General features: G+C 40.9%; 1 protein-coding gene across 1 annotated transcript; it reads right to left on the bottom strand.

Moving 5' to 3' along the window:
- Positions 1 to 7107: 7107 nt before the first annotated feature.
- On the bottom strand, positions 7108 to 10149 carry LOC139736178 (mu-type opioid receptor-like). Its single transcript, XM_071646913.1, has 3 exons — positions 9817 to 10149; positions 8735 to 8870; positions 7108 to 7797 (listed from the first exon to the last, which is right to left on the bottom strand). The coding sequence occupies exons 1-3, from the start codon at positions 10147 to 10149 to the stop codon at positions 7208 to 7210; spliced, it is 1059 nt and encodes a 352-aa protein (XP_071503014.1). The 3' UTR covers positions 7108 to 7207.
- Between the last annotated feature and the right edge of the window lie 3062 nt (positions 10150 to 13211).

Genomic DNA, 13211 nt, shown 5'->3' with positions numbered 1-13211 from the left:
AGGTTTTCAGGGTATCCAGCATTTAAACCTTCAAATTGGACTGAATGAATGTCATTGAATTATTGTCTATTTGGGCCCTACATCCAATTTCACCGAACCCGAGGTATAATGCCAGCAAGGGTGCATTGATTGGATTTCAGTACATGGTGCATTGTATAGCTTGATGGGGTCCACTCTGCTGAAAACAAGCATGAAATGTAGAAAGTTTTATATCGTTGTAGTCGGAATTAATATCTCTACAAGATGAAAGCGTTCAAAAAGTGTTTGGAAGCACTTGACTGCTCTATAGGCCTCACGCTCCTAATTCAACTCGCGCATTGCCTACCGGGAAGGCAGTACAAAGATGAGGTAATGTTATTTTTTACCAAAAAAATCATTAAAAATCAGTCAAGTGGAAAATTGCCACTTTTGGTAGTGTTTGACATTGCTTGAGGACAGGAGCTTCTGCAGGTTATGAAGAAGTTGAATGAATCAGGGTTTTTGTATTTTTAATGATTTTTTATTGATGTATGAGGTAATTTGCTATTTTTATCATTTTTGAGAGTGACTGGATGACTAGTCTCGTATGGAGGCTCTTAACTTTTTTTAGAGCTGGACAACATCCCAAAATATGTTGTTTGCTTGAAAGCAGAGAAAATTTCCCTTCATCTACTTCAATTTAAAAAAATTCTACGATTCGATTGATTTTTTATGATTCATGGAATATGCTGCATTTAACACAGGTTTATATGGGAGCCCGGAAAAGGAGCGTGAGGCCAACAGCAGCAAAGATAACTCACGGCATCGCAACGCGCATGCACCATGCACCCAGTACATACACACGTCAGTAGAGGGCGGCAAAATCGTCAACGTTGTTGTTTGAGTTTATTAACGTTTAAAAAGAGGAAGTAGATTCCAATCGAATGATTGGTTGAGAGAGTCCATGTGACCAAAATCTATTTTGATGGAGATGCGATCGATGCCACATGTAACGAGAGTGTAGATAATTTTTGACTGAATCATTTCTTTATTCAAAAAAATGTTTATACACAACCAGGTCAATTATCCCTTTAGATAATTGCAGGTATATATCGAAAACTACAAATCACAATTTCAAGAACATACAATACAAATAACATTCGTGAGATTAATGCGCCAATATCAACAATAATATTTAACACTAACAAACATTATAACATTTATATCGATTCTATAAATATAATATTATATAAACGCCTGTATTTACATATCGGACATTATTTCATGGAACCTTCATACTCCGGACGAGCTAATGATCGGTCGATGTTCTGCACTTCTTTTTTTTTCCGATTTCGTTTTATACAAAATCACAAATTTCATTAACTTTCCCAATAAGAAAATATCCGTGGTCCTAAAAACTATAGTGGGCCTTCTTTCAGTGTAATCTAATTCCATATTACATATAACCAATATGATAAAGGATTGAATAGTAGCAGGCTGTTTATTGACCCTGGGCCCTGTCGCATAAAAAGATGCAATCAAACATAAGTCAGAAATCAGCCAATCAGAATAGAGTAGTCACAGACTTATATTGCATTTGATCTAAACTCTTATATGACAGGGCCATGGTGAGTGATGATTGCAGACGTAACAATAAACTATCACCTGGATAAAATTGAGAAGCCGTGATTTGAAATAGTTTTTGAAGCCCAGAGGAAAGAATATTTTTTGAAAACAAAGAGTGCCAAAATTGAAATGAAGGAAATTAGCCACAAGACTAACAAGCGTTCTATAGGAGCGAAATGAGGAGGTACAATAAGGATTTGCACAGTTCGTTGCGACCCCCGGAAAAAAAAATCTATAAAACAAATACACATCATTATGTTTGGGCATCCGTGCCGTGGAATTACCTATTTGTACATAGTACCTTCAAAACAGTCCAAACGTTCAAGTCAGTGTTTTTCTAATTACTAACTCAACAGAATGGAAACTGATGCTGCACGACGAAAACTAAATTTGTTTATGACTTTTATAAATATCTTTGTAAAGCATTATACCGGTAATCATAATAGCACTCAAACAAAAAAGCACTCAAACAGCTACGTGCAGACAAGCACTTCACCCCCCCCCCCCCACACACACACACAATGCCATCATCACACATACACGCACAACCACAAAAGCGCGTGGAATTCCCCCTGAAATTTATTCATTGCAGGCCTACGAATTGAGAATTGTAAATGCAGTCTGTGGTTAGAGAAGACATTAAAATGGCAACTTATAGCGTCTCTGATGTTGCAATACAAGTTTTTGCATAACCAAGGACCAGTCCAAATAAAAGTGCAGTGTATAAGTGAACGCACTGAGTATACTATGCATGAGTCAAATAGGTTCATTATAGTGAGTCGATTCGGGTATAGAGGAAAACTTTTTTCCTGCCAACACGGTCAGTCATGGATGGTTATAATAACCAGACATTTGCACGAATGAAATGATTTAACAGCATCTTATAAAATGAGGAAGCACTTTATTGATCAGATTTTGTATACGCTCTTGAACGCACCAGTAAAATACGTCCTCGGAATATAAGTTCAGGATCGACTTTGGCTAAAAAGCTATAAATTGTGTTTGTACTACTCTCACATTTCTGGTATAGCAGCAGTAAAGAGTTGCTATCATCTTCACCCCGAACATGTTGAATATCATGGATGAAACCAGGGAGGTGGGAAGTCTCTTTCCACCTCCCTGATGAAACGCATGTGTATAGAATGTTGGTTTCTTTGACTTTAATACATCTCCTTTCTTAGACGTTAGGGACTCTTTTGTGTGTAAGACAGCTTATCAGAACAATCGAATTACTATAGCAAAAACTTTATTAAAAAAAGAATGGTTTATTACGGCACCGTTCACAAATTCACAAATGCCCGGCTGTTGTCTTCGTAAAATTTACATTGTCAAAATACACTCTAGTCACTCAACAGACGATCAATCCAATTCACGAAACTCTTCAATCAGCACAAGGCAATACGTCCATATTAATTAGGATGAGTACACATGCTTTGCAAAAGCACCCTGCATATTGCGTGGATGGAATTACAGTATACAGGGGACAACAAATTCAGACTGATATGATGTAATCTTTTTTCCCCTTTTTGCATCAGTTCATTTTCTATTGACATTCTGTACCTGAGGGGCCCACATTCTACAAGCATTGCCTTTTTAGTGGGTCCCTCCATTTTTCGATATTTTGTGTAATGCTATATCGTCTATATCACTTCAGTCAATTTTCATTACAACATTATTTGTTACCCCAAGGTTCCACAATTATGTTCCTTTTCAATTTCACTTTGTTTTGATTATATATATGTAACCTTATTCTCTGTTACCAATGAAAGTGAAATGTTTATGTTCTTTTCGAAAAATGAAATAAAGTTTGAATTGAATTGAATTGAATTGAATTGAATTGAATTGAATCTACTAGTATAGTTCTTTCTGAATATAAGATATATGTCACATTAATGTTCAGACATGTCCGGTGGACTAATCTTATTTTCACTTCATCAGTCTTAGTGCAATTTATGTTTGCACATCCCCGCGTCATTGACATCATCTTCATTAAAGAGAGGCTGATCATTACGTAGTGAGGCATTAATCTATTGTCTTCCTACATTGTATCTGTGTGGCATATCCAGTTTGGCACATGCTTGAATTATTCTTGAGTGGCGGCATCGAACATGGGTTTAAAGTGACTAAGCCTGCTGTGACTCCATCTCCATCCCTGATCGCCACATGGTGAGGTTCCTCTGCAACATTCTAGCCAACAGGAGGTTCGTTCTGAAGACTAGTGATGGACAGTCCAGCAGACCACGCCAACTGCGGAATGGAGTTCCTCAAGGCTCTGTACTGTCCCCCTTGCTCTTCAACATATACATCAGTGACATCCCCTTCACAACCTCACGACAGTATCCTATGCAGATGACCCTGCCCTTCTTCGCTCTGACAGAGCCTGGTCAAATGTAGAGAATACCCTCACTGCAGATATGTCGCAAATCGCGAAGTACTTCAGGATCTGGAGACTCAAGATTAGCATGTCCAAGACAACGGTAACAGCCTTCCACCTGAACACCAAGGAGGCTAATCGGCAACTCAGTGTCATTCTTGATGGAACACCTCTTCCATACAATGCTACACCAACCTACCTTGGACTGAAGTTGGATAGGCAGCTGACCTACAAGGAACAACTCAAGCCATAAGTGCAAAAGTGTCTTCAAGGAACAACCTCCTTCATCGACTTGCAGGCTCAAAATGGGGTGCCAGTGCAACCACTCTCCGCACTAGTGCGCTAGCACTGGTATACAGTGCCGGGGAATACGCCTCCCCTGCATGGTGTAGGAGCTCTCACACCAAGAAACTTGACTCAGTTCTGAATGACATCATGAGATTAATTACAGGGTGTCTCCGGCCTACACCAACAGAATTCCTACCTGTTCTCTCAGGCATCGCTCCTGCCCCCATGTGCCGAGAACATCACACACATAGGCTGGTCACCAAGGCCTCCAGCAACCCGGACGACCTCCTCCACGACGTAGTTGAGGGCTCTGTAACTCTGGGTCAGCGGCATCAGCGACTGAAGTCTCGCCGCCCTTTCTCCCGCCATGCAGCAACGCTGAGAGGATCAGACTTCAACATCTGCCAGACATGGAGAACAAGCTGGGAAGACACCCAACGACCTGCCCAACTCGTTGTCACGCACAATACATCTGTCCCCCAGGAGCAAACCTCCCAAGGAGCGAGTGGGTGTCTCTAACTCGGATTCGAACGGGAGTTGGGCGTTTCAATGCAGCCATGCACCGTTGGGGACTACGCCCGTCAGCAGCTTGCCAGTGTGGTGCACCATCTGTGGAACAGACTGCTCAACACATCTTGAGTGAGTGCCCTGATCTCCGCCCTCCTGACAACATGAACCTGACACACCCTACTCCACAGACTGTAACTTGGCTACACAATAAAAGGGACATTATTTAGCTGCTGCTGCCTCATAAGCAAGAAGAAGAAGTGACTCCATCTCTTGAACCTGCATGGTATGACCGTCATATGGCATTGCTGAATTATGGGATATAATTAGGGCGAGGCAGCATTGTGCGTTCACCCCATGCCTCGCCATTCAGTCTCAAAATAGGGCACGAGGCCTCGAGACCCTGACTGTGCTTATCAATTTCATGACGAAAAAACTTACTCTATTATTTGCTTTATCTGATGTTAAGGGAGTATAGTTATAGCTGCACTGCATTATTCGACAAATTCTGTTTTTACTTAATAATCACTGGTTTGTGTTTTTTTTGTATGAAGAGGCATTGGAAAGGTATCGTCTTCTTGAAGGATGACAGTTGATTTGTAAATGAGTTTTCTGTTGGTTTTTACACGAATAGGCGTTGAAAAAGCGTTCTCTATCAAAAAAAAAAAAAAAGCCACACACTTTCTTCATCAACTGCACAATATACCTCAAAATGAATTCAAAAGCACTGAAATTGTGGCTTTACATAAGAAACCGAACAGAATTTTAGCATTTATTATGAGCGCACCCTTACAACATCGTGTACAATAATTGTGATACGAGATACTGATTCCTTGCGTTGTTACAGTGCCAAAAGAAACCATAAGTGCTAAAAAGGCCGAGGTGATAATCTTCACACAGTGCCTATAGCGTCCAGTTTGAAAGAATGCAGTGGATTTCTCGATCTTCAAAACTATTTTCTGCGTTGTCACCATCACTGTCATATCTACTGTATCATTTCTGGTTTCCAAAAGAAATGAAAAAAAAAAAGAGAGAAGAGAATACATGTACTATAAATACACAAATTGTTCCTTAAAGAGAATTCCGAACCAGTTAAAAGTTAAGCTGAAATGAAAGAGCAAAATTTTAAAAGCACAGCAATGTAGATTTGATCAAAATCAGATAAAAACATTTTCATGATTTCCTTGAATGTAAGTTGCTGATTATGCATGGGTAATTACAAGGGGAAAATTCGGACCACTTTCAAGATTGTCTGAAGAGAAAAAAAAATGTAAGCACGAAAGCGAAAATTAATTGATCGAAATGGGATGAAAACCAGGGAAGTTTAAATGAAATTCTGAAGTTTCGCTGTTTGTGTAAGTTTTGAAACATTTGATAAATGATGAAAAAAATGAACTATAATGTCATCATCTCACAATTTTCCATTGATCGTGTACACACACACAATCACGAAAATTCATTTTTCTACTGTGAAAGCATGAACAATGTTATTCCTGGCTGAGTAACTTCACAACAGTGACCAGTCAGGTGTAATCATAGGGTTTTATATAGACTGGGGCTTAATTGCGTTTAAAGAGAAGAAGAAGGAAAAAAAAAGAAAATTCCAATACTTTGTATATATAATGGCAAGTTATGAAGTGATTCACGTACGTAGAAGCCTATACATTGCATATTGCACAATACATGTATAAACGTGGACTCCCGTTATAACGAAAGTCTTCGGGACCCCTCAGTTTTCTTTCGCTATATTATCGAAATTTCGTTTTAACCGAACAGATAAACAATGAAGATAGAGTGGACAATATTGCGTCCTGAATTTTGACTTTGTTGTAACCGGAATTTCGTTGGGGCGTGTTCGTTATAACGGGGGTGCACTGTAGCACCCATTTCTGTTGAGTCTGTGGCAGTGACTTCATTCGAGCACGATTTCTTTTCTTTGTCTTCTCAAGATGATGAAACATGATAATGTATTACGAAATTGCGTCGATGTCAAGAAAATGTCAAAGTACATCAGTTACGATCATAATTATAATCATTATTTAAATGGGCTTACATTGCATCATAAAAAGAAAAAAAAATGAGATGTCCGGGGTATAACAAAACACTGTAGCCAGTGTCGGATCCACAGGGGGCGCAAGAGGCGCACGCCCCCTTTAATCATTGTTAAAAACAAAAGAAATAAAAAGAAAAAATGAAATGAAACCCGGAAGTAGCACCAGAAATATTAGTTGCGCCCCCCCCCCCCCCTTAACAGAATTCCTGGATCCGCCCCTGGTAGCTGTGTTAAAAGTTACGTGTAGATTGGAAATAATCAGAGAGGCGGATGTCCGCATGTCTGAAATGTAATACATGTATCTACAACTAAGTAATCAGTTTCCAGTTATATAACCGTCGTGTATTACATTTGCAGTCTCTGGATACGTCGTGATTGCCATCGACGTGAAGACTGGTTTTTTATGCTTTTTCTTCCTCATCAGACAAGGGTGCCTGGTCTTCAAATGGACGTCCATTGCATTTGAGTATGACGTACACAGTCTGCGAAATGTGTCGCCATGCTTTTGGGTTGAACGCTGCGTAAAACAGCGGGTTTAGTGCCACGTTGAAATGTACGGCCATATCAGCAAAAACCATGAGGATCTCGTCCTTATTATTCTCGTAGATGGGATGGTCGAACCCTTTCAGAGCAAAGATAAAGACAATCACCAGAATGGTGGTGTTATAGATGGCCCAGCAGATCAAGAAGGAAACGAAGAGAGCTGTCGTGTTTGGCATTTCCTGCGCGCGGACGAGCGCACCGGGCGCACTTCCGTCTGCCTCTGTCATCTGCGCGAATCTATTGGAATGCTGCTGGCGCGTCTGGCCCGTAGCCCTCCGCGCGCTCCACAGTGTCCGGCAGACGCAAATATGCAGCGTTGTCGTCAAGGTGACCGGCCCCAGGTAGAGAAAGATAACGATTAGCGAATCCTTAATCAGCATGACGATATGGATCGTTGGGTGCTCAGCCAGAAATGTAAGACCGTCTGCTACTGCCACAACTACACCGGCTGCCGTATGGATGTATATGAAAGAAAGGAATTGAAAAATCTGAATATAAAACACACGGATAAATCAAAATAATGCATGACACTCATTTCTAAAGGTTAGGGATGGGGAAAAGTGTAACAGGACAAGTAACCCCCCCCCCCGACAATTACCACCCCTCCCCGGCTGAATACCGGTTATAGGGTTAGAGTAAAGATTAGGGTTAGGGTGAGGTTTAGGGTTAGAGTTTGAGTTCTTAGGGTTAGGATTACGTAAAGGATTGGGATCAGGGTTAGGATCAGGGGGAGGGTCTGGGGTAATCGTCCAGACTCTCCTCGCCCTCCACTTCTCCCCCTGAAATGAAAACAAAGTCAAATCAAAACCGATAACGTATAGGCCTGTAGAGCAGGTCACCATATCAAAACAGTGTTTGTTCAAATCGGAAAAAGCAGACTATACTTCCTGTGCTGTGTATAATCGGTGCAATATATACTTTGTGATATGCAGGTAGTAATAATCACTGCTCATAGCTACACATCAGGATTACAAAATGGAGGACGAGAATTCATAATCGGAATAAATATTGTAATGACTCTGTATATAGATAAAAGAAAGTAACTGAATGTTTTCATGGAAATCATTCCAGAATTATCAGTAGGGGGCCTATCCTGTATGAATAGGACAATGCGAACATAATACTATAGTTTACATTCTTCTTCCTTTTTTTAATAGAAAGCAGCTTTAAGTTAAAAGTACCTGAATGAAAATGAAGAAAATCGTAACACTTATATCAGCAAGGCGTAGAGACAGTCTATATATCATTTTTACGTTGTATATGCATTTTTTTACGACGTGGATTTCGAAGTATTTGCATCTAGATTTTGCTTGAAATGTTTGTTTTCTATCAATTTTCAGTTTCAGTGCTATTATGTTGCCTTTTGATAAAAAAAAAATCCTCACCTATCCACAGTATAACGCAAAGCACGAAAGCATTCCGCGGACTTCTCCATTTTCTGGCAGTGATCGGGTGGGTGACGACAATGTAATAGTCAACGGCCAGGACTGTAATCATGCCACCAATCTGGTAAAGGACCACCTGAAATTCAAAGACAATAATAGCATGGCATGGACGTTGGGTGTCTGTAAATTTGTTATCAAGGAGGTTAATCAATGAACATATCACAGATAAACTATTGAAACGATAGTATTCCCGTCCGAGATTCCCGAATATTGCAAAGGAGGGACCGCGGAATGGAGGGGGGGGGGGGGGGGGGGGGGGGGCTGGAAAGAGACGGGCTATGTAGGCCTACCATTGTGCCTTGACCCCCCCCCCCCCCACGCACATACACACACAAAATACGTTCCGCACCCCTTGTACGCGGCATAATTTGCTTCTAGGAAATGGACTATTATACCTTTAATACATAATATCATTTCGATCCCACTAAAACTCACTAATTTCCCGCGTTTCCAACGAGCAGAAAGACGCCGCCGTCCCGTGATCAATACTTCCACATTACATAATGACAACGACAGTGATAATAATGACACAAGCCTATAGCAATAAAAGAAGGATGAGAACAATGATGATAATAATCACAATCATAATAAAAGCAATAATGATAATAATAATGATAATACAGTGATGAGTCAACGCGTCAGGCGGGAATTTTGTCCAATGCACGGAATACCAAGTGAAGAGCTTCCAAACAATAGCATTGAACGGCACGACCTCTTCAGCCCATAGTGAGTGGTGATTAAATTATTATTTATGTATCTGTCAGGGTTGATTTCCTCACACATTATCATGATTACCATAATTATGAGGACGATTAAGGAAAAATGTTAAAAAAGACAGGTAGGGGACAGTAATTGTCAGGACGCCATACATTATTACCACAATCGCCACACACCTATGATTATGTGCATCGTTACACGCACATGCTTTCTCTTACCGTATTAAAGACCTCCAAAGTCTTGAAACAATGAATAATGTACATTGGTAAGACGTGATGAGATACAAAGGCGAAATATCCGCACACCATCAGATTGGCAATTCCCGCCGTAGATAGGTACAGCAAATCGGCGATGAGAAGATTTCCAATGAAGACATTTTCGACGAGACGGCGAGCCCGTTCGAATGCGACGATGCTGTAGAGGTGGACCCCATTGCACAAGGCGCCGACGACAATCAGGGCCAGGAAGACGAAGAAGGCTATCTTGTTGAGGATTGAACGATCCTCATGGTCGATGTTCCAGTCATATTGTTGAAAGTACGAAGAAAATGAGTAAGTGGACCAGGACTCTGGGTGGCTCAGGTCTACCGAGTCCTGGAGGGATACGTCGTTCAGCTCGCCGACGTCGGTATCACTCATGACGCCGTTCAGTGGTTATTGAGACCTGTTACCTGAGAATAATCTAGGCACTACGACAAGCGGAGCGAACTCTTCGATAGCAGTGTAAAATGCATGCAACCATGCACTTGCAAATGTTATTATGCTTCGAGTGGTAAATCTTCCAGCAGTAGAATAGACGGGATGGTGGTGATGACGGCAGAGAAAGTTGTCCGCTGAAATTGCACTTGCTCTAAAATTGACTGTGTTTCACAGTAAAATGTTAATATACGTGTATAGATGCGAATAGACCTTCTACACACTGACATTGGTTTTCTTCAGCTCACGCACACAAACCATTACAGGAAACAGCCGTACGAATGATGGCTGACCTCGCAGGCAAATGACCCAGTGTATGAGTGACAGAAAGGTGTCCGACTATATGTTAGCACGACACTCTTATATAGTTGGTTGTCAGGAATTGTATAGACCGCCCTGTTGTCAGCTACCTCACAGGATACCATCTGAAAAAATTACAGGAGTGGGCACTCGTGGTTACTTTATTGGACATTGTTACCTTCCCTAGTGATTTATCATCACTCATAATTTTATCATTACATAGTGGAAGTATTTTAGTGAGAGTATAATAATTCATCTACTTTGCGTCCCTGACCCTTTTATATCTTTGGAATAAGAGAAAAGTTGTATAAAGAACAGCATCATGGAGTACTTTCAAGGATAGGCAAGCTGTCAGCTGATTCCGTGATATAATTATCATGATGTAAAAAATAGATGATCGTTCTCGCTGCCACCACCACCATCATCTTTCAAGAGTTCAATCAGCGTGATTGTAAACCCATTTAAGCTTCACTAGAGCAAAAATGACGGTGGGACGACTTTTCAGTCAACACGTACCGGAAAGAGAAGACTGATCGCTACGCTGGCAGAAGTCCTGCTTTCGATCAGACGAGCAAAGTAAGTCTCTTGTGGCTAGGAAGTGATCAGTGCCATGCATCCTCTGTGTTAAGCATGGATTTGAGCATGATGGGAATGAAGATAGACCCACCCCCCCCCCCCCCCTAAAAAAAAAAAAGAGTGAAAAAGATAAAGGACAGGACAAGGGGTTGGATTGATGGAGAAAACTAGACGAAGAATACTATTAGTGTAACGAAAATAATTCGTTACAGATCTTGTTGATGTTGCCTCCCTTTGCCCTCTTGGTCCTCGGGATCATCACTGACCCTCCTCTGCCTTTTGTCTGTCTACCCTTCTGCTTTAACCCCCTCCTTTTCCCTGTTGGGCTCCTTGGCCATGACCTCCACCCCACCCCCCCCCCGCTGTTTTCCTTGTTCTATGTCCCTAGCCTGTCCCTGACTGTCCTTGTTGTGTGATACATAGTCCTTATAAGTGATTGCCTTCCATGCCTGTTTGTCATTTTGCCTCTGACGAAGCTTCTGCTAGGATCGAAAGCTCAGGCCCCTTTTGACTTCGAATATAATGTATATTGTAATACAGTGTACAGTGTGTTCCTGTATATAGGAAGAAGGGAAAAGGAGTGGGAAACGGCGGGACAGAATACGTGGAGGCAGACGAGAATAAAAAACAGAAGGGCAAATAGCAAATTCGCGCCAGATAAAACAATTGAAAACATCAGAAAGCATCGCATATGAAAGGTAGGCCCTATTGGTAACATTAAGAAATCTGCAATTCTGCGAGTCGTCGCTTACTATGTCTTGTTAGGACATTGCAGGTCAAGACAGCCGTCAAGGTAGATAGAAATCCCTTCGAAAGTCCAAGCCAAACGATTTTTCCTTCAGTCAGTCAAAAGATGATCTGGACCTTGGTGTCTTGTCACGTCATGGTCTTTGCTTTATACGGTCAGAACTGTCATGTCATGTCAGTCAATGGAAATTTGAAAAGAAAGAATGAGCTCATCCGTCAGTTTAGTTTGTAAACATTTTGTCCACAAAAATAAACAAAATATATTTAATTACGGGGGAGGGGAAGTTGTTTTGTATTGAAATTGTTTTGAAATATAAAAGAGCACAAAACTGTAAGAGGAATTAAAAGTTGATTTGATGAAAATCGATTTTGAAATGGCTGAGATATCCAAAGACAAGGTAAAACAAGTGAACCTTACAGGCGGGACCCACTTTTTAGAGGACCACTTTCCGTGACTTTGTTATTGGACATCTCAGCCATTTCAAAACCGATTTTCATCAAGTAAAATTTTTATTCCTCTTAGAATATTGTATGCTCATTTATGTTTCATATTAGTGGTTTCTTATTACATGTATTTCACAAAAAGTTAAAATCTGAATCCTCATGTCAACCCAAACTTTGATATCCCTTTAATAATGGTTTTGTTTTTGTTTTATTCTGCTTTGCTTTGCCGTGCTTTTGTCTTTTGGGGGAGGGCTAACTCAGTGTCTCGACAGAAAAAAAGAGTTGAGTGCAAAGCGAATCTGTAATGTACAGTGCATGTCTACAATTCATTTTATAAGCGATGGTTCCTTTGGTAATGAACCAGAAATCCGCCCTGGCAGAAGGAGCAGACGTGCCAACCAGCTTTACACATCGGACAGTGGCCTAACAGTCGTCAAGCACGTACGAACTCAGCTGTAAAGCCAGGGAAACCAATAAGTGGTTCATCACCCTCTGCCACCCGTTTCAACTTTTACATCTATTGTTCATCCGCAAGGTCCAGCCTTCTAAATGGATGTCAGGTCAAATCTGGACATCTCTCCTCGCACCGGCTGAATCATTTCCACACAAGTTGGGATACAGTTTGTGAATGAATTAGCCAGGAAAAGCGCAATATGTAGCTCGAACCTGAGGCAACTTCCTTCGAAAAGGATACTATCCCTCTTTACCCACGGTAACAATCACTTTAGAGTTCCAGATTTTGGCATACCCTGTACTGTCACTGGGCAACTCTGTTTAATTTGACTCGTGTGCCTTGAATTCGGTCCGAGTGTCAAAATACAACCATGAAAGTAAACAAACGTTTAGCACATAAATGTTTGATTATTTACGAACATCCGGTAAGTTAGCATAAAAATGTTATAAAACACTGGGCTGTAAAGTTTACGAGATCTAAATTA

Source organism: Diadema antillarum, unplaced genomic scaffold (genome assembly GCF_040938485.1).
Source record: "Diadema antillarum isolate AM-2024a unplaced genomic scaffold, OU_Dant_1.0 seq00000633_RagTag, whole genome shotgun sequence".
Classification (NCBI taxonomy): Eukaryota; Metazoa; Echinodermata; class Echinoidea; order Diadematoida; family Diadematidae; genus Diadema; species Diadema antillarum.
The sequence above is the reverse complement of the archived record's forward strand: the minus strand, read 5'-3'. Positions and strand labels throughout refer to the sequence as shown.

Coding starts and splice junctions, on each gene's coding strand:
- LOC139736178 (XM_071646913.1), bottom strand. CDS start 10,149: ATGAGTGATACCGACGTCGGCGAGCTGAACGACGTATCCCTCCAGGAC. Junction 8,871..9,816: donor CGGGAATTGCCAATCTGATG/GTGTGCGGATAT, acceptor TTTGAATTTCAG/GTGGTCCTTTACCAGATTGG. Junction 7,798..8,734: donor TTGCGTTATACTGTGGATAG/GTGAGGATTTTT, acceptor TCCATACGGCAG/CCGGTGTAGTTGTGGCAGTA.